Here is a 22,592-nt window from a genome sequence, read left to right as displayed (position 1 = left end):
GCTGGGATACGGGGGGATACGGTGGGATACGATGGGATACGATGGGATACGCTGGGATACGGGGGGATACGGTGGGATACGCTGGGATACGGTGGGATACGGTGGGATACGGTGGGATACGATGGGATACGATGGGATACGGGGGGATACGGGGGGATACGGTGGGATACGATGGGATACGGTGGGATACGATGGGATACGATGGGATACGATGGGATACGGTGGGATACGGGGGGATACGATGGGATACGGTGGGATACGATGGGATACGATGGGATACGGTGGGATACGATGGGATACGATGGGATACGATGGGATACGGTGGGATACGGTGGGATACGATGGGATACGGTGGGATACGGTGGGATACGGTGGGATACGGTGGGATACGGTGGGATACGATGGGATACGGTGGGATACGGTGGGATACGGTGGGATACGGTGGGATACGATGGGATACGGTGGGATACTGTGGGATACGGTGGGATACGATGGGATACGGTGGGATACGGTGGGATACGGTGGGATACGGTGGGATACGATGGGATACGGTGGGATACGGTGGGATACGATGGGATACGATGGGATACGGTGGGATACGGTGGGATACGGTGGGATACGATGGGATACGGGGGGATACGGTGGGATACGGGGGGATACGATGGGATACGATGTTATACGATGGGATACGGTGGGATACGGGGGGATACGGTGGGATACGGTGGGATACGATGGGATACGATGGGATACGGTGGGATACGGTGGGATACGGTGGGATACGATGGGATACGATGGGATACGATGGGATACCGGCACTCCTAACTACAAGTTCCTACTACAAGAAGAATAGTGCCTGTATTGGGAGGGGGTATTGTGGGGGCGTAATTATTGCGTGTGAGAGTGGGAAGTGTGTGTGGCCAGGGGAGGAGGAGGAAAGGTGTGTGACGAGGGGGGGGGTGGATGAGGGAGCAAGATTGAGTGAGAGGGGGTAATTGAGTGAAAGCGGGGGGGGGCAGGACAGTGAGTGAGGTAGATAGGGGGAGAAAAATATAGGCGTGAAAGGGGAGGGGTTACAAGGCCACCGACATGAGATGGGGGGGCATAACTCTAGACCTGGGCCCCGGGAAATCTGTCTGCAGCCCTGGACAGGGTCATACACCATGGCAGCTGTGACATCGGCGATTGCTTTACATTACTAAATTGATGCGCTAACAGCTACTTTAGTGAATGACTCCCATAATTCTTCCTCTGTAGAGGAATGTGCAGATATGTTCGTGTGTCTGACACGATTGTGCAATCAATTGTTCTATTTACGTGGCTACTTTTCTAATAGCAGAATAAGTCAATGAGAAGGCTCCCTCTGGCTCAGTGGTGGATCAGTCAAAGTCTGAGCCACTGATAGAGCTACCTGTGCTGAAGCAGGGATCTACTGAAAACCTGACCTGTTGGTGGCCCTTGAGGACTGGAGTTGCCCCCCCCTGCTCTAACCGAATGAGTAAGAAACTCACAGGAAGTCTTCTTCGCCTTCAGATTATCGGGGTCATAGTGCCACGTGTTGATATTATCGGGGTCATAGTGCCACGTGTTGATATTATCGGGGTCATAGTGCCACGTGTTGATATTATCGGGGTCATAGTGCCACGTGTTGATATTATCGGGGTCATAGTGCCACGTGTTGTGTGGTTTTCAACTGAGCTACCAACTAAGCCACATTTTTATATAGTGGGAATGGTCCTTTTTGACAGGTCTCCATTAGATTTGGCCTAGTCCTCTCCCACTGATCCCTCGAACCCATGGTAATAACTACGGGGAGAATGGAGGCTCTGTTATTGCCACTCCAGTGGTACTTCGAGAGGATGTATTATTATTATTAGTAGTATTATTACAATTAAAATTCTATTCGTATTTACAATGAAAATCTGCTTATTTAAATTTGTGAAAAAGTATGATGAACTAAATTCACCAAGACCTGACGTACCTCTCTTAATTATTTTTATTCTGTGAAGACATATTACAGACTATCATTGAATTCAACCAAACTGTGGCCCTTAATATTATTCTTATTATTTTTCCTCCAATATTTTTTTCAAACGTGTTTCTTCCCAGTCTTTCCACCAGGTGGCAGTGTTGTTTAAGAAATAAAGAAGATTGTAATCTCACAATTGCTAAAGGGGAAATAAATTCATTCTTTTGCATTAAAAAAACACCTAAAAAAACAAAAGGGTTAAATAACTATGTATTCAAATTGTTTATTCCCTTCAGCACTTAGAGGACAACCCAAGCCAAGAAAATATAATGTATATAGAGTTAACTCCTTATATATGTATGTATGTCTTTATATACAGTATGTAGCACCATCTATGTACATAGCGCTTCACAGCAGGGATACACATGACAATCATAATATAACACATAATACGAATATATATATATATATATATATTGGATTGGCTTGTGTAATACAAGCTTGAGACAAAAGGTGGCACTGAGTGCTCATTTGCATGTCATTTCCCAGAATCCCTTGCTGCAGTGGAAGCGCTGTATGCTGGGTGACAATGGGGAAAGACAGGGTTGCAGACCTGTCTAAGACATGCAAATAGACATGCAGATGAGCATACAGTTGTATTTGCATATTTGCTTTCCTGTGGAGGGTTTTTGTCACTTTTTTTACTCACCATAACTTAACTCAGTATTATGGTATAGCCTATCCCATAGCCTCTCATGCATACCCAGTTAAAATCAACCCCACACTGATGAGACCCATCAAGGTCAAAACAGCTGTCTGTGGGTGGTTTTCTGGGTATGCACCTTAACCCTGGCTGTGCTCAAAGCTGTGACCATGCAGCAAGCTTAAGCCTATAGGGAACCATGTTAAAAATGGTTTTTGAGGCAAAAAGTGACACTGTGTGCTCATTTGCATGTCATTTCCCAGAATCCCTTGCTGCAGTGGAAGTGCTGTATGCTGGGTGATGATGGGGAAAGGCGGGGTTGCAGACCTGCCTAAGACATGCAGATGAGCATACAGTTGTATTTGCATATATATATATATATATATATATATATATATATATATATATATATATATATATATATATATATATATATATATATATATATAAAAAAAAAGAATATCACTTGTGAGCACATTCACATGTCTCAGACAGGTCTGCAACCCTGCCTTTCAACCATTATCATATTATATATATTATATTAGTTGTGTGTATGTATGTGTGTATGTATATATATATATATATATATATATATATATATATATATATATACACACACATACATACACACAACTAATATAATATATAGGAAAATAGGAAAATAAGGGATACAAAATGTTTGTATCCCGGAAGAAAATTCACTTATATGCACACTACTATTGGTGTAAAATGTAACTTTTAATACTAAATACTTAAAACATATATTACCGAGAAGAGTGGTATAATAAACATTAAAAATGAATTAAATGGTATAAACACATGCACCGAGATATAGCTCTCATAAATGTAGATATTCCAGTCAATAATTGCTACTGGAATCCTAGAGGCTAAACAGGGTGCAAGCAGCCAAGGTGAGCCCAGAGGCTCAGCACTTGCAAACACTAGCACAATAAATGCCTTGCCACAAACAGCAGCAGGGATTGAGCACTATATGCCCATGAATCCAGTTCGCAACACTGTATCAGTGAAGCCATTCCCTAGCTGCTACACTGTTTTTATATATATGGCTGCGCTAGTGAACTGCTGGACAAACACTATGTTAAAACAGCCCCATAACGGGGCTTCACTGCACTACATATAAAAACAGTGTAGCAGCTAGGGAATGGCTATGGAGTCTATGAGAGGATCACAGATCACAGAGCTCCCGTCCTGCAGGGATCCAGGCTGATTGACCAGAAGATTTTGCCTGGCAACCGTGAGGAACCCACAGCCTCACCCAGCAGAGAAGCCTGCACTGGACGAAACGCGTTGGTGCGTGGGTTGTGTTCCTGTCCCTGTGTACTTATGGAATAAATGACCCTCAGTTTTAGTCCTGGAGTTGTGCCCTTCATTTTCCCTATAGGATTCTTTCCTGTGGATTCTCTTACCAGCAGTGCTCCTTTGCTCTCTCTGTTTTTGTTATATACCTACCAGGATTGCACGCAGTGGAACTACCCTACAGATGATTTCTGGACTTCAATGTACCCCCGTGGGCAGGTAATGGGCAATAGCCCTTATATTCTTACCTTGGACCCTATATGGGGAAGTGTGTTTGTTAAGTGGGGTGTGCGGTGGTACCACATCTGCGGCAGTCTGGCTGACTGACCGCTAGGTCCTTTATTTTTGCCCCCCCCTTAATTCCTTATCACATACATGATGTTATGGATTTATGACAAGTTCCCATCTACCTTTATTCCTACAGTTTTACTATGAGTCTAAACACTTATATTGAGCGTCAGTCTCTACATCCAGAGAGATTAAAAGACCAACGCGGCGACCAAAGTAAGATGGGAGGATGAAATCAGAAAATGTGTTGGAGCGACGTGAAGGCTTGCAACCGCAGTACCTGGAAGATCATTGGGGAGGCTTCATCCAGCCGTGGGTGGACATGGGATGATAGATAGACAGATAGATCTCAGTTACATGAATATCAAGTAACTAAAGCATTATGTTAGGTGCCTTTCTGCCAGAGGAGGGGTTAAGCATTGATGTTACATGTCACCAATACCTTTTCACTAACAATATTATTATTCTTACCCTCCGCATTTATTTTCTGGAAGAAGGAAATACATTACACTGCCGCTTACCTATCATTTAAGTATTCTCCATCTTTGTGTATTTGGTTCTCCAGTGTAAAGTTGAACATGAAATTGTTCACACGTTCTTCATGAAATATTTTAACTCTGTTTGCATACTCCTCATCTTGAAGGTAACGGATTGTGTCAGGGAACCAGACGGTGAGACCGTAGTAACTGCAGGGAATATAGAAACGGTCCTTTATTGGAGATTGACTTATACATTGAAACAAGACATCCTGTAAAGAAAGCATATGTTTACATCATATACATGGAAAGTCATACAATATTTTTACTAGTTGTCAGATCTCTGAGAACCGACTTCTTCCATATTTTCTCGCATTTTCTCTTTACAGAAGATTATAAAATAAAAAAAATAAAACCAACCCAAATAGCGATCACATCTGATCGAATTAAATATACTAACACTTACATATTTAAACAAAACAAAGATGGCTTCTAAGGGGTTCTACGGATTAGGGGAGGACACAGGTATATATAACCCAAACAGACACACATGAATAAAATACTAATGCCAGCATTAACCCAACTCCTGGGACATTGGGCATCTAAGAATATTGGCTATTGGTAAATAGCAGCTTTAGTAGGGTGATGATATGAGCAAGTGCTACTGTAACTCAGTTACAATAAAAATTAAAATGTTACCTTAATGACATTGTAAACCAAACCACAGCCAAATATATAGTGTTCTTCCTATACTGTCCAGAAAAGCAAAACAGCATGTTCTCCCACACCTGGAATAAAATGCGCATTATTATTCATATCATGGCAAGTATGTGCGCAGTATATGGGGTTACCTATGCAATACAGGTGAGCAAGCATTGAGCATATGGAATTACTGCATCAAGGAGGTTATTATGTAATGATGATGTGGAGGTATCATAAATCTGTAATAGGGAAATTATTATCCAAGATTTAAAAAAAAATGCTAATTTAAAAGGAAAAGTATCCAAGAAGATATATGGGATGTTATTTTTCTGGATTGTAGATAGTATGTTTGTTGCATAATATTGCTCCCTACTTTATCTTTAGAATTGACCATTGTTACAAAGCTTTTTACGTTGGTATATGAATTAAAGATTGAAAACGTATTATAAACAGAATACAAAATGTGACAACTCACTATTCAATGACCCATTGTAAGTGACCCATGTGATCCTGTATTCAGCTCCTAAGTGACACCCCTATTCCCCACATTCACCTGTTGAGTCTTCATACAATTACCAGTCACACAGAGATATGACGCAGGTGTGTTATCCTGTACCTGTTTAACGATAGTCATGACCCTCACCAACCAGCGCTGGAACCATGTTCCCGTTGAACTCTGAATTTCAATAAACTCATCAAGTTGTTTTGGAGTCTTAATGTGGGAAACCTGGGGAGAAAAAGACAAAGAAAAGGAGCCGGGAATTAGCGACACTGGCTGCACATGTCACACTGCTCTCCCACCGAACTCAGCCTCTCGCTGTACCGCTAGGTCAGGGCTTTGCAAACCTTGTGGCCAACGCTAATCACAGTGCGCAGGTGCTGAGGCACCCCCACAACAGGACAGGCACAGGAGACACATGCACAGTCCCAGGGGGGCAGAGGGCAGGAACCCCACTGCAGGGTTCCGCAGAACCTTCTAATCCTCCCACAGAACCTAAGGGCGGGGCCGGGGAACCTTCTCATATTCTCACAGAACCCCCAGGGCAGGGCCCCGAAACCTTCTCATCCTCACGGCATCCCAGGGCAGGGCCCGGAACCTTCTCATCCTCACGGAACCCCAGGGCAGGGCCGCAGAACCTTCTCATCCTCACGGAATCCCAGGGTAGGGCCGCGGAACCTTCTCATCCTCTCACAGAACCCCAGGGCAGGGCCGCAGAACCTTCTCATCCTCTCACAGAACCCCAGAGCAGGGCTGCAGAACCTTCTCATCCTCTCACAGAACCCCAGGGCAGGGCCGCAGAACCTTCTCATCCTCTCACGGAACCCCAGGGCAGGGCCGCAGAACCTTCTCATCCTCTCACGGAACCCCAGGGCAGGACCACAGAACCTTCTCATCCTCTCACAGAACCCCAGGGCAGGGCCGCGGAACCTTCTCATCCTCTCACAGAACCCCAGGGCAGTGCCGCGGGACCTACTCACCCTCTCACAGAACCCCAGGGCAGTGACACGGAACCTTCTCATCCTCTCACAGAACCCCAGGGCAGGGACACGGAACCTTCTCATCCTCTCACGGAACCCCAGGGCAGGGCCCCGGAACCTTCTCATCCTCTCACAGAACCCTAGGGCAGGGCCCCGGAACCTTCTCATCCTCTCACAGAACCCTAGGGCAGGGACACGGAACCTTCTCATCCTCTCACGGAACCCCAGGGCAGGGCCGCGGAACCTTCTCATCCTCTCACAGAACCCTAGGGCAGGGCCGCAGAACCTTCTCATCCTCTCACGGAACCCCAGGGCAGGGCTGCGGAACCTTCTCATCCTCTCACGGAACCCCAGGGCAGGGACACGGAACCTTCTCATCCTCTCACAGAACCCCAGGGCAGGGTTGCGGAACCTTCTCATCCTCACGGAACCTCAGGGCAGGGCCGCAGAACCTTCTCATCCTCTCACGGAACCCCAGGGCAGGGCTGCGGAACCCCAGTTGAGAAACACTGCTCTAGCTACTGTATATGACGCATTAGTATTAGAATTAGTATTATATTTTATTTGTATGGTGCCAACATATAGCGCAGCGCAGTACAATATGGAAGGGAGGACAATAACATTGTATCACAGGACTACATACTGGATGTGTTACAGGAGTAATCCAAGACGAGAATATTTTCCCTAATTTTTTAATATAGCATTGAAGCAGCCGGTCTCCCGGTCTGCCGGTCTCCCGGTCTCCCGGTCTGCCGAGCTGAACCCCATTCATTTCAGGTCCGGGAACCCCCTGTTTCCGGAGATAGCTATCTCTGAAGTAGGTGCCGGTAGCTGCTCCGGCTTAGTTAGCTGGGCGTTAAAGTTTAAAGCTCCTGTGTCACATGGGCCATTAGGAAGCCGCACCGATGATGTCACAGCTTCCTTATGGCCAGCAGGACGCAAAAACTTTCAACAGCGGCCATATTGTGAACCCTGGAAATTGTGACATTGATGGGGATCAGCTCTGGAGGCCGGGGACCCCCCGCTTCAATGCTACATAAAAAATACAAAAATTAGCAAAAAAATCCACTGGTTTGGATTGCCTCTTTAAGACAAACTGAGACAATAGGAAGAGGGTCACTGCCCCAAAGAGCTTACAATCTAGAAGCATGGCGCTGTTTCTTATGCTATTCCACCTTAAGCAGCGGCTCAGTGAGTAAACACGCTGACCCTGAAATCCTGGGGTCGGCTCCTTGTGACCTTGAACAAGTCACTTTCTCTCCCTGTGCCTCTGGCACAAGAAACATAGAGTGTAAGCTCTGCGGGGCAGGGACTGTGCCTGTAACATTCCTACATGCTGCTTACCGCGCGCTATACTGTAATTGTGAAGCACCGTGAGTCCCCCTGCGAGAAAAGTGATATGTGAAATAAAGTCTTTATTATTAAATGTAGTTTTCAGTGCAGAGATGTGGTACATGGGCAGAGCATGATATAGGTATTAAAATAAAATAAGCCTTACTGTAAAGACTTTCTCTGGTTCTCCCTTTGCTCTCATGTTGGTGTCATGAATCTTCTTCAGAATCATCCAGGCTTCATCGTGTCTGCCTATCTGTACAAGGAGCACACATCAAACACTACTTTAATTATATATTTAGTGACAAATGCCTCAAAAGAATATTCAATCCTTCTTTATAACCCCTGACCCATTTTATATTTAACATGCTACAATATAACACAACATGCAGTAATCTCTTCTAGAATGAAGACCGGGAACGCAGTTATATAGCCACGCACAAGCTGGCCTCACAGCCCACACCCAATGCATCCTAAACCCAACCCCTGCATGGACTGCGAAAGAAGGAATACAGCTCACCCGCCTACATTACTGTCGGATGAGGAACATCAGGGCAGCATTAGCACTGAATCAACTTTTTAGGCATAGCCATGCTCTGAAGAGTTTATTAACTTTCAGAAAGCGCTGTGTGTCGGGATATACAGCAACCTCATTCTATGCGCCATGTTCTTTTCTAAACACACAGGCGTTGCTGCTTCAGTGCTAGCTGATATACACGCAACAGTTGACAAAATGTATTTAATTAAGTGTAGTCTTAAAATGAATAATTGAATGTGATATTTGTTTAATAACACTTGATGGTTCAGAATAAGCTATTACTGCTGTGAAGAAGCAATCCGTGAATCCTCCTTTCCTCTATTTCGGAGCAGTGGGCCCATGTTTGCAATATCAGTAACTGGCCTTGTTTGTTTCCCAGCTGCTGAATGTTCATGCATTACTTTGCCATTATGGTTACGTTACCTCAAGTAAGAAGCGGGGACTCTCCGGCATAAACTTCAGTGCAACGATGGAGGAAACGCAGGGCAGGACACATATCACGACATATACCCTCCAGCTGTGGAAATGGTAATGTGTCCCCATACTGAAACCCCATCCTGCAAAGAATAGATTGGATTACTTACATACAGTATGCAGGATCCTATTACTACACAACACGCAGATACCTCTTACCATAGTCATTGCTTTTCCTTTTAACTGCGTGATGTTCAGCGGATGTCAGGAGGGTTGCATTGCTGGAGGCCCTTACAATGTTTGCTGAACATCTCATACAATCACTGTAGGACCAAATTGTCTTTGAACTATAGTCCCCTGCATCTAAAGGGTTATTAATGTCACGTGCACCACAAGTAATATTTTGTATTTAATGTCACAAACAAACTGGACAGATACCACTGTTCATTGTTCATGATGCAGGATTTGACGCACACCAGTACAGCCATCGGTACCGTACACGACTGGAGGTGTGAGAGGGAGTGAACGCTACATTCCCACCAGCTTTATTCACCATACTCGAGATTTTAGCCACAGTGAAATGTGTAGGACCAGTGGGATTTTTCCCCCGGATTTGGCCCCTGCTACATTGTAATATCCGGGGTCACCGTCTGCTTCTAGGATCTGTTCACTAAAGAAAAAGCCTAAGGCAAATGTAAAAGGGGTCATGAATGGAATGAGTTCACCAATAAAGACTATGGGGCCTATGCTATAAGAGTTCATAAGCAACTTATCGAGCACTTATCGTCCATAATGCCCACTGGAATTCAGTAAGGCTCGATAAGTGGGCGATAAAAGAATGAATCGCCAAAATGTTGAGCCTTCAAGAAAAAGATCGCCGGGGGAGCGGCGATAAGCCACTTATCGGCAGGTTCTGAAACTCGTGCAATTCTAGTATCCTCAATTAGCTTATTGAGGCCTATCACGGCTCTAGAATGGCGAGTTTCTCCCAAAATCCTCACACCAGGAAAAGTTGGCGTGAGGCTGGTGAGAAGTTGCTGAGAGTTGGCGAGACGGGACTTCTCCGGAACTGATATCCATTGATATCAGCACCCGAGACCCCCTCCATGAATCCCATGCAATAAAAATGCTTTAACAGTCAACTTCATTAGGCAATGAAGGGGTTAATCCCTCCTGCTACCCACCAAGGGCCAAATACACCCTTCACCCACCCCCGCTACCCACAATAAACACTAATACCCACCTCCTCTACCCCCACATGATTGATACCAGAGGCCACGGGCGTCTGTCGGCGTCTGTGGGCCCTCAGGTGGTCCCCGCAGATCCCCGATGGCCTACGGAACCACATTTTTTCCCCAATACTTTAAATAAATACACCCCCCCACCCCCCCAACACATACATTACAGTAATGGGCAAAATAACTATTATCCAGATATGGATAATAGCTAATTTGCCCATTATAAAATAAAACATTAGCCAGGCAGCATAAATAAAGACACCCGTGGGGACCCCCTGACCCCTTGGTGTCAATCATGTGGGATAGAGGAGGTGGGTATTAGTGTTGTTGTGTTTTTAATGTTTATTGTGGGTAGCAGCTGTTTTAATATAAAATGTTATACTATTGTATGAGCAGGGGGTCTCCGGAGCAGAACCGCATTGATTTGAGGTCCGGGGACCCCCTGCTTCCCGAGATACAGGCCCCTTTATGGGGTGCCGGTATCTCCAATGCATTTTAATGCCCCGTGTCACGTGACCCTGGGAATAAAATGCAGAGGGATACTGGCACCCCATAAAGGGGCCTGTATCTCGGGAAGCAGGAGGTCCCCGGACCTCAAATCAACGCGGTTCTGCTCCGGAAACCCCCTGCTCATCTACACTAGTATTACATTTTTTTATTAAAATACATTCATTTCGGTGAGATTTGCGCGGGGGGAGGCGGCTCTCTCTGAGCAGCTCTCTCTGCAGCTGAAAGATATCGCCGGGTAAGGCCTTTTGAGAGAGGGGATCATCACGCCGCCAGCTACTCGCCCATTTTGGGAATTTTGCTATCACAGGTAATCAAGGCTTTCTGATACCGTGATAGCAACGCTCACAAAAATGGCGATTTTTTTAAGAAGCTACTAGCATTGGCCCCTAAAAGAGAGAAAACATATGAACATGTGTTATCTGTAACAGAAAAGAGTCCAGAACATGACGATGATTTCCAACAAGGACACAATACGTCTCCACATCTTATTCCCAGTAAACACGAATGTATATCATCAACAATGAGAACACAAAGATTTGTTTAATTTCAATAGTAAATGTAGGACAGCAGTTAGACGGAGCCTTTCCTGTGGTGCAATCAAACATCTGATCTTCTACAAGTCCGGAATAGTTTTCTAAATGTGAGAGACAGGCTGAGAAGCGCGGCAAGAAACGCACGCTGAAGTGTCAAATAACGTGCCATTTCTGTAATCTTATATTCAAAAGATACATGAATATTATATCATGGAGAGGGAGGGGGAGAGGGAGAGGGAGTGGGAGAAGGAGTGGGAGAGGGAGTGGGAGAGGGAGTGGGAGAGGGAGTGGGAGAGGGAGTGGGAGAGGGAGTGGGAGAAGGAGCGGCTCAGTGAGTAAAGACACTGACTAGCACTGAGAGTTTGAAGCAGGGGAGCCTAGTTCAATTCCTGGTGTCAGCTCCTTGTGACCTTGGGCAAGTCACTTTATCTCCCTGTGCTTCAGGCACCAAAAACATAGATTGTAAGCTCTACGGGGCAGGGACTGTGTCTGCAAAATATCTCTGTAAAGCGCTACGTAAATCTAGTTAGTAATAGGTGTCTGCCGTTTTGGAGTTCTGAAGTAACTTAGTGGGTTATTTTAAAAATGTGTTGCCCCTTGTTGCATTTCTCCGGCATGAAACCGGTTCAGTAAAAGAATGAGTTTGGGGGTCTCACCATAGTGGGGAATGATGCTCCAGGCCATTGCTGATGCATAGATCGCCCCAATCATCCAAAACATGCAAAGCCAGCTCAGATGCTCCCCTCTCTTCTCACGAGCTAAGAATTCGGAGAAATAGGCAAACACGATGGGGAGGGAACCCCCAATACTGCAAGGGAGAAAAAGCAAAGCAAAAAGGCGATGATGCAGGAAGTATCTCGTTATTCACACGATGTTACAACAGAGCGCAGTCTAGAGAGGCGCTGCGTGAGTTAGAAATGGACAAAGTAGACAATGAGGAAGCTTCAAGCTCCTGTTAAAAAGCAGAAATCTAATATAAATGAAACAATATGTATATACAGTATATATATATCATACCAAACATGCACCTTCCTTGTATGAAACAATTCATTCCATTCAACTGACGTCTTTACTTCCAATTCTATCTACACATCAGGGAAATTATCTAAGCATCCCATCACCAAAATCCCTTCTGTTCATGCTTTGCACTCTGCTTAGCAGCGCCAAGGAAGTAGTGAGTCACTATCCCAAAATCGACCAGTTACATCTTACCGAAAAGGAGCAGAACTGACAAGAATCCAACATGACAACTCTAAGGAAAGTCTGACCTGTATAAGCAAGAGGAAACCAACATATGCACATTGAGGCAGATAAAGATCCCTCTGTACACTCGGGGTAATTCTGTATCATCCCAGGCAGCTATTCAGGGGTCGAAAATGCCTATTGGCTACCATGGATCTTTTCTTCCGAATATAGAATAAGGCCCTTAGTCTTCCCACCTCCTAAAAAGTCTCAGACCCTTAACTTCTTCTTGGCCTGTTCATTATGTAGGATACCCCAGTATCTATCGCTCGCAGCTATGAAGGGCTGAAGGAGCGGCTCAGTGAGTAAAAACACTGACTGGCACTGAGTTCCTTGTGACCTTGGGCAAGTCACTTTATCTCCCTGTGCCTTAGGCATCAAAAACATAGATTGTAAGCTCCACGGGGCAGGGACTGTGTCTGCAAAATGTCTTTGTAAAGCGCTACGTAAAACTAGCAGCGCTATACAAGAACAAACAATTATTATTATTACTGCCCTGCTTTTCTGTAACATCAGCAACTCCACATTCATTGTTTTAAAGCAAAATCAGATCATTGTGAGCTAATGTTGCAAAAAATATGTGCTGCGAACCGGGAGACGGAATACTCACCCAACCCCAGAAATAAGGCGGCAAAAAAGGAAGAACCCATATCCCTGCACGAAGGAGGAGACGAAGGAGAAGGCTGCGCTGATGGAGAGGGAGATGATGAGGCACTTCCTCCTTCCCAGCTTATCTGCCAGTCCTCCCCACATGAACGCTCCGAGCATCATCCCAAGGTACACTATCAACCCTGCCAGGAGGAGACGAGAGGAAGGGACATTACATACCGTGCTGCACCTTCACACAATGAGGTATACCTCTTTGGTCATAAACTTCTTAGAACAGGTCAGTTATCACATTGTAACTATAATAGGGCACTGAGTATTACTACTTCATGCATTAAACCCCATATTTGGTGATAAAGAGCTTCTCTTAGTGTCTTGCAGTAGAAACTTGGCATACACCACTTGAAAATGGGATCCAAAAAACTTTGCTCCCTTATCTACCAGAACTAGAGCCCTGGAACAGCACCATTTCTTTACAGTAATATTTTGAAAAGTGGAACTCCAGATTATTATAGTTACTAGAAATGCAATACATGTGTACAGTTAAATGATCTATTATATAACTACAATACAGTATAACAATATTAGGTTATGTCTGTTATGGATACTGGGCTGGAAGCAGTCATGTGACTATGCAATTCTCAGTTTGTGACAGGAGTAATGTAGAGCGAGTTTTCATTGCATGTCTTCCCACTATATTCCACTGGCCTTCTGACTCATGTCTGAAGGATCTGTGACACATAATAACTGGAAGACCCAAGACACATTACACTTCGGTTAACTAGAGTAACAAAAGGTACAGGTGCGCCGACGAGTATTCTAAAATATGCCTTAAACTTGCCTTGGAAAATCTGGAGCTATCACCAACAAGATCCAGGTACATGCAGGGTACATGCTGGGTACATGCTGCAAACATTTCAGTGACATTTCTGCAGAGACTAATGGCCCATCGGATTAACACAGCAGGGGTCCCTGGCAGTCCCATTCAGTTTGAATGGGACTGCCAGGGACCCCCGCTGTTAATCCAATGGGCCATTAGTCTGTCTGCAGAAATGTTGCAGCATGTACCCAGCATATACCCAGCATGTACCCAGCATGTACCTGGGTCTTGTTGGTGATTGCCCCAGATTTGTTTTAGAATACTCGTCGGCGCTACAGTACATACAGCATTGAAAACAAGGGTGAAGCAAGTGCAAGAAGCCATGTCTACCCACACATAACAAATATTTGGAGGAACCAGTACCCTTCTCTTCACCTCACAGTATTGACCATCATTGCTGCATCGTTCTTGTTCAATGCTTACATACAAACCATTTTCCATCTCACATAATTACAAACAATATATAATTGTTAGCAGAGGTTGATGACACGTACTCTGGCCACGGTTATCTGCAACGGCTGCACAAAATAAAGCAAATCTCTTAAACAAAATAATATACACAGTTATACAAGGCACAGAATTGTGCAAATAGCCTTATATTAGCAGTCCTGGCTGGCGTGCTCCAATACAAAATCCCCACATGGTGCGAAAAACTAACCAAGCAAAATACAGTTACACGAGGAATGACATTGAAGGAGAGCTGGTTTTACCCCCAGAAGTGCTGACTGTGTATATATGATACCGAGCAGTCTTATATCCTTAAAGCTCCCTAACTTGGGAGCCAAGTCTAATTGTAGCGGTTTCCATTAGTATGTAACCCTGTTAAGCAAACAAGCTAGCAGAGACGGTCAGAAAGCTAAGCACATTAGAGAGACTCTCTAGAGACCACAGACTCTTCCTGCACAGGAGAACAGTCTAAGCAGTGACACATTGTTAGCTGAAAGCTGTCGGCTTGCTACATACATTTCAGCAATGCGTTATGACAGCGAATACTTCACTGCAGAAAAACTTTCAGCTTTGCCATCTGGCAGCGGGTACCTAGAGATTTTTTCTTTGTAGTACTGTAGAAACTGCAAAAAGGTCTGACTTTTAATGGGTTTGCCTGACGCCACATTTAAGAAAACGATTGCATTATATTGTATTATTATGTGATTATTAATTCACAGGTTAAACATCCTGTCAAACATCAAACGTCCCTGAAAGTCACGGCCCAAATTGCTCATTGGCACAATATGACACTGAAACACTCACTGCTAATCTAACATCAGAAGGCCCATTTGGGACCCAAAGTGATGGACTTGAGGTTCTTTCCCCAGCAGCAGATAATGCCTGGAAATGTTCAGAAGATATTGGGATGGGCTATAGCAGGGGTAGCCAGACAGTCCTCAGGGGCTACCAACATGTCAGGTTTTCAGGATATCCCAGCTTCAGCACAGGTGACTCAATCAGTGGCTCAGTCAAATACTATTGAGGACTGGTGTTGGCCAGTCCTGGGCTATAGGGACTTGCAACTATATTTAAGGGAAAGCTGTAATTATGTTATTTTAATCTTTGTTCTGCAGTTTGATGAAAGTTTGACGTGACAGTCATACTTACTATTGTTTTATATTGTAACTAGTTTAGTTTTCTTCGGGAAGTTGAGAACTTCTGCCTTAACTTCTGATAACACGGTAAGGTTCTGTTTTATTCTCAATATATTTAGCTTTTAGATTAAGTTCAACTGCATAGTTCAATATTTTTCCTGTACAAATTCACTGTGCATTAATCACAAGTCTGCAGGTTATTAGATATTCTAACAGACAGGGTCAGATTTCTCTGGCTCAGCACAGGAGGTGATAGTACTACAGTATATAGTCATTATTTTATTTCTAAGTTCAAAGCAGGGCCAGAACTGACAGGCGACGATTTAAATGTTGAACAATTCTCAAGGTGCAATGTAATATCGTATGTTGCCACGTTTTCAATTCTTGCAGATCTATAGTACAATCTCAGCCGGGGACATTAAATCAAATTATATCCGTGGGGGACATTTACCAAATTCTCACTGCTGCAAAACTGTTGTAAAAAGCAGCACGAGGGCTAGCAAAGGGGGAACGCGTCGGTGATAAACCCAGGCTGCCCCACTCACACACCAAGGACTGTTTCATAAATAGATCCGCTTCCGTCACAAAATGGTCCAAGGCCCGGTTTCTCAGCTCCACTCCTCAGGATATCCCAGCTTCAGCACAGGTGGCTCAATCAGAGGCTCGCCTGCACCACCTGCAGGGATAGCCTTACAACCTGACCTGTTGGGGGGTCTTGAGGAATGGAGTTGAGACCCCCTGATTTAGGGAGTGGTTCTCAGACGCAGTGGGAGGAGTTAGGGGAGGGATCCGCTCAGGGCCATGCAATGATATTTAGCAGTGTTTGCGTTTCTTTATTATACTATCTATTCTGTTGGATCTGAGCTGCCAAAAACTTTGTTTAAGAAACTACTACCATTATATCAATATTTAACAAAAACATTGACTTTGACGTGGACACAAATGGACAAAATAGGAAGCATGTGTCATTACTACAGTGATAACTGACACGCAAGCATCAATGAGTGTAATATAGCAGAGTCTGGGGATTTCATATTAAGAAGCAATTTAAAACAATGTCAGTATAACAGATCTTTATAGCAGGATAATGGCCATTTGTTGCTGTGTTTTCATTTACTTCCTGTAAAAATCCTGGCTTTCATATTAAAGATAAAATGTATTAAGCTTCCATATTTCCATCAGGCTACATTTAGATGGTTTGAAGCCTACATTTGATGACTAAGTGATACTATCAATCTGACAGCTCTGACAACAAACATCTATACGACACGTTGACAATGTTATGACAACTTGAGTTAGGTAAAACTGAAGATATACTGGCTAAAATTCCACTACCGGAGTCAGGAAGAAATTAATTAAGTGGAATTTTCCCATTTAAATATATCACCCCTTCATCACAAAGGTTCACTGAACATAGGAGCCTATTACTCCACTCTAGCCACCCAGTATGTTTAAAAATGGTCACGAATCGCTGGGATCCAATATCATATTTGCACATAAAATGATGTTGCTTTTGGAATTCCTAACATAGTAATTCAAAAGAAGGTTACATTCCCTAAGCTGCCAATAAATATTTTATATGAAATTGTCTCACTATAAAGAGAAAGGTTATTATTTGTTTGTGTCATTCACCTTTCTATCAATCCCGGTCAGTAAGGTTCCATACGTACCCAACATTCCTTTGCTGGAGTTTGACAAACACATGTCTTTCTCAGCGCTGGGAAGGACAAATCCAACCACAAATACTTCAACCCCATCAGCCATCAACGCAAGCCCCAAAACAAAAAAGAGTGTCCACTGGAAGCGACCATGCCCACATTCCTGAATAATGTTCTCATACTGGTAGGCCAACTGTTCCTCGTCCTCTAACCTCTCTGCCATAAGGTCAGCATGGTCTTTAAATTCATCTTTTATAGCTGAGTCTTTATGTTGCACCCTTATATCATCAGGGTGTGGGATACCCTGATATTCCCCTTCATATATCTCATCATCTTCATCGTGACCCTCTGTGGCATCGCTTTGAGCATCTTCATCCTGATTGGCATGTTCCCCACTATGGTAATAACCATCATTCGTTGAGTATCCTCCATATGTGGTGTTATCTTGGTATCGGGAGTAGTCATCCATGGCTTGGCTGCTGGTCTGTCTCTTTACCTCTCTGGCTATATCCCTGGCCCCTTGATAGAGTTGTGAGTTATCTCTGGAGCCATCATCCATGTTATGCTGAATATACTGTATGAAATGTGTTTTTGTGGGTCGTTAACATAAATACAGATATGAAATAATTGAAGTAGTAATATTTTTACTGTATCCTCAAAGCTGTTACACTTCTTAGTTCCTGGGGAAAATGTAAATATTGTGCTTCAGTTAAAGCCAGTTCATTGATTCAGCAGTGAGAGATGGGGGTACTGTCCTGATTCATCTTGTTGAGGATGATCCTCTCCTATGAATAAATAAAAAAGCATTGATAATTAGTAACAGATACGGAACACGATAACGACTCCATTGGCTAATTGTAATATATATACGGAATTTCCTGTTTGGCTATGCTTTATCAGTATGGTGGTAAACCTCTTCCCTTTTCTGTTTTTTCCCCTATAGGTTTTATTTTGTGATAAGTATGTTTCTTGGGGATGGAGTCCAGATAAATAGAAGATAAGGAGAAAAGAGAGGGGGAAGAGGTTCAAGTTTAAATGAAGAAACACATCTTATATTTGTTTAATTGCTTCTAATTCCAGGTAAAGTATAAGAATGTGTATCACAACTCTAAAATATATCATCAAACAATGACAAATACCCTTAACTTAATTCAGTAGGTCACTTGGACAGGTCTTAAAAACAAAGTGTCCAAGTGAACAACTCTCTTCTAAAGAGAGAATCTTCTGGACTAGCGCTGATCCTGGCCAGGGCGGATTTACAATTTTACCGCTCATAGAAACATACCTTTTTACTGCTTCTCATCCTCAGCCGTCTCAGCGTCATGATGTCGCGTCACATGACATCACATTGTCACGGCAACGTGACGCCATGTGACATCACATTGTCATGTCAACTCAACACCATGTGATGCCATAATGCCATCTGAAGTCACATTGTCATGGCAACTCAACACCATGTGATGCCATAATGCCATCTGAAGTCACATTGTCATGGCAACTCAACACCATGTGATGCCATAATGCCATCTGAAGTCACATTGTCATGGCAACGTGTCGCCATTTGCCATTGCGGCACCGTGATGATGTGACGCTATAAAAACTGGAAATATGCCCCCCTCCAAATGTTGCTAGTTTAGACCTGGGCCTATTTGGATATCCACCGCTGGATCCAGCGCAATCCCGCCGTTACACATGTCTATGTAGGGTGGTTTAATGCGGCTGTCAATTTTCCCATCTGCAAAATAAATCATTCTTTGGAGATGTACAACCCAAGGTCTGAGAATGAATATGAAAGTCGTTTCTGAGCTCTATTTGGTAATAATGCCCATGAATCTAATCTAGTGAAGTACAGAGCATAGTTTGTGTATCTTTTGTACTATGATGTGCTCATCTTGTGTTCTTTATCAAATAAAATGTAACTTGGACATGTTATATTGAGACATTTGTCGTCTCTTCTCTGCTGATATCTCCATCTGCCAAGTAATGCACCAGTGGGGGTCCGGTCAGTGCTATAAGGGACATTAAGGTACGTACAGGTATATCAGGAATTACATTATATCAGTCTTTCAAAAAAGAGCTGGTCCTAGAGCAGCATTGTTCATTTTATTTACGATAAATCAGCAGTTAATATAGTATAAATGCCTAAATAGAATGACACGTCTGTATACAGCTTTGTGTATAGACACACTTATCAAATAGACATGTTCTGTAGCATGTAACCCCAAAATAAAGACACTGCCTTTGTGCACCTTTTCTGGGCGTCTGTGACGAAAGAGATTTGTCTTTCAGTCTGTCATTAACAGGCTGTCTCCATCGCCTGCTCCTGGGTTTAATTAGCATGGAGAACCGCGCAGTTTCCACTGGTTTCTGGATCTTCCTAAGTGATGTAGTCTCACTGCAATCTGTGCTGCGGGATATTGCAGAGCTGAGACTCCGCGCAGACACTTTACGGAAGTACAAAGTGCGTTTCTGAATATTCCATTGTGCAGCTCAAAATAGGAACGAAAGACGGCGGCAAAAAATAGAATTCGTTTATTCCCCACTCCTTGTTCATGTAATCAATGGAAAAAGTGCATCACAACAGCGATACACAATGCAAAGAGATTGCAATAAGCTATGTATCCGCTGGGAAAGAGTGAGCCCTAGCAATGCAGCGATGTGCTGAGGTGTAAGAGCTGAGACTAAAACCACAATGGGTCAGAAAACAGACTGACCGGTCACTCTGCTACATGCATAGCAGGCATACTCAGCCGAGTAGCATTCTATACTGACCTATCTATCCCCTGTTACCTTGCTCATGACGGAGTGCACACTCACTTATAAGCAACACTGTTAATAGCTCACACATTACATATTGTGTAACATCCCCGCTGTCTAGTTACTATTAAAAATATTTGTAATACATATCATATTACTCATTTACTCCGGAGGGGACACTTAGGCTGGTATCACCCTACAAGTTACAATACTCACTTTATATTCAGATAGAATGCATGTGTGCTGCCAGCCTGATCACTACAGAATTGTATCTATGGGTAACTGAGTGCGCGCAGTAGGGGCTATCCTGCCTAATTCACCACCTCGTGGAGAATCTCTTGGACAGGGCCCTGCTTCCCGCCTCTATGCTCTCTTCCCCTAGTGCACCTCTCCTATTTGCACATACGGTTACCTTTTAGAGGTAGAGCAGGTATTACTCCGATAGCTCAGACAATGAACTCATGGGCCCAGATCAACAGAGCTCAGTTATTGACTTAATGAGTTAACGCCTTCTTTTCCAAACTCGCTGACGCAGCGTTATGTGCTGTTTTCAGCTGTAACGAGCCTTTGCGTTACTATAACGGACGTTAGTGCTAATGATATGCAAGAGAGGCGTTCCCTCTAACACGCTTAACCCCAATCCCCGCTGCCGCCCCCCTCCTTCCAAATCGCGGCGTCATTTCGTGACCAATGTGACGTGAGACGGCGCCTTGTTGCCATGGCAACGCGACGCTGTGTGACGTCACGGTGGTGATGCTGCGAGTAAGTGCCGAGGGGCGGCAGATCTTGAAATCCGCCGCCGCTGGTTACGTTTTATGTTCTACCTTTTCCGGGCTGGAAGAAAATAATAGAACTAGCTTGGTTGCTTGTGTGCAAATAGATGGCCCAGAATTGGAGCTATGCGTGCTTTGTACTTTCCCAAGTCCCATATAAACATGCTGAGTGCCTATACTGTACGTTCCCTTTCTCATCCTGACTGCATCGTTTGCCGTGAAATTCTCCATTATTTTGCTACTTTGACCCTTATAGTTATTATGTTTCCTCTTATATAACTCATGTGACTTTGTGTGCAGCATTAGGGCTGGGTTAGGGTGGTTAGGGCTGAGTCCTTGGTGAAAGAAGCCTGCACTATACACTGTGTTAATGTTGCCACCTGGTTTCTGATTTCCAGAGCAGGTCCAGCAGGACCAGGTTGTAACTAGACTGGGAGATTTCAAAACCTAAAAAAAGTGACACAATCAACCTTTTTAATATGGCAGAGGCTCCAGTCCCAGCTGCTGCCCGTTCAGGTTTGCCCTGTCCCAGTTTAACAACATGGATAAGATGGACCAGTTTAGGTGACCAGAAGCCAGGTAACAAATCCAACGTGCCCTTCTATTTCAGATTCCCAGTAAATGCCACTCTTACACTATGTCACCATGAGATCTTCTTGATCCATTCGTTGTTCCGTAAAAATGCTCAGAACCCCGCTGCATTCTGATTCTGGATAGCCACGTGGATTCTTGGAGAACCAGAACTGAATGTCCATATCATGACGACATGGAGTTAAGTTGGAAATGATACGTTCTGCTATTCTGAGTCAGCGTTTTTCTATAGCCCCCGATTGGTGACACAGGTTGAGCCAGTTCAATCTTTATCTTTCTCAACAAAATAAAAACGGCTATCGATACTTCTACAAATCAGTAAGAAATACTAAACGGAGTTAACCTGTTCCTCTGATATGGGATCTGCTAACAAGCCTATTCAGAGTTAAGATTTGGGGACTATATTTTATATTCAGGTCCCAATATTAATAAAGATTATTCATTTTAAAAATAGATTATGAACTAAAGGAAAAACACAAGAGAGAGGATGGAACATGTGTCATTTCTGATACTCATTTTGTACCTTCACATTTGCTGATTTCATTTCCTTAGCAGGTACTCTCTGTAGCCACACTGTGACAAGGATGGGAGGAAATAAACAAGAAGGATATTGCATTTTGGGTTCTTTCACAAACCTCATTACTTTGATGTATGCTTCATAAGACAAGGCACTTGCTTACAGATTGTCCATGCTGGGACCCATGCTGAAGTAAAACATAAATAAAAACTCTTATTGGATGCAATCATGAGACCAGAAAGCGGGTTCTGAGTCTCCCGTCCTCTGCATTTTATCTCGTATGGGAATTCTTGGAGTACATTTGAATTCTTGCACGGTAGTAATGTCTGTGCTGAGAATACACGACACTCGTTCTCCTATTCACATTCTTGGTATTCGGCTCCCACGGTAGTAATACAGGAGTGCGCCGCGCAAAGAAAGCCGTCAAAATGGCCTTTTTTGTCACATTATTTACTAGCAACATTTCCAGAATGAAAGTGAATATTTGAA

At 43.8% G+C, this 22,592-nt stretch overlaps 1 protein-coding gene and 1 long non-coding RNA gene across 3 annotated transcripts in view; one reads left to right on the top strand and one right to left on the bottom strand.

The window, feature by feature from the left end:
* The window catches only part of LOC142468744 (uncharacterized), a 142,178-nt gene extending 122,793 nt beyond the window's left edge, over window positions 1-19,385 (top strand). The window contains exon 3 of the long non-coding RNA XR_012788863.1: window positions 18,409-19,385. This is a non-coding gene — a long non-coding RNA (uncharacterized LOC142468744). The remainder of the gene's footprint in view (window positions 1-18,408) is intronic.
* Window positions 1-22,592, bottom strand: part of SV2B (synaptic vesicle glycoprotein 2B) — a 52,066-nt gene that overhangs the window by 11,228 nt on the left and 18,246 nt on the right. For both annotated transcript variants that reach the window (XM_075575238.1, XM_075575237.1), the window contains exons 2-9: window positions 17,478-18,250; window positions 13,349-13,529; window positions 12,153-12,304; window positions 9,225-9,358; window positions 8,430-8,519; window positions 6,069-6,179; window positions 5,450-5,538; window positions 4,796-4,960 (exon numbers count right to left, since the gene is read on the bottom strand). In XM_075575238.1, coding sequence (XP_075431353.1) covers window positions 4,796-4,960; window positions 5,450-5,538; window positions 6,069-6,179; window positions 8,430-8,519; window positions 9,225-9,358; window positions 12,153-12,304; window positions 13,349-13,529; window positions 17,478-18,024 — 1,469 coding nt within the window. In that variant the 5' untranslated portion in view covers window positions 18,025-18,250. The remainder of the gene's footprint in view (window positions 1-4,795; window positions 4,961-5,449; window positions 5,539-6,068; window positions 6,180-8,429; window positions 8,520-9,224; window positions 9,359-12,152; window positions 12,305-13,348; window positions 13,530-17,477; window positions 18,251-22,592) is intronic.

Source organism: Ascaphus truei, chromosome 18 (assembly GCF_040206685.1).
Source record: "Ascaphus truei isolate aAscTru1 chromosome 18, aAscTru1.hap1, whole genome shotgun sequence".
NCBI classification, from domain to species: domain Eukaryota; kingdom Metazoa; phylum Chordata; class Amphibia; order Anura; family Ascaphidae; genus Ascaphus; species Ascaphus truei.
The sequence above is the reverse complement of the archived record's forward strand: the minus strand, read 5'-3'. Positions and strand labels throughout refer to the sequence as shown.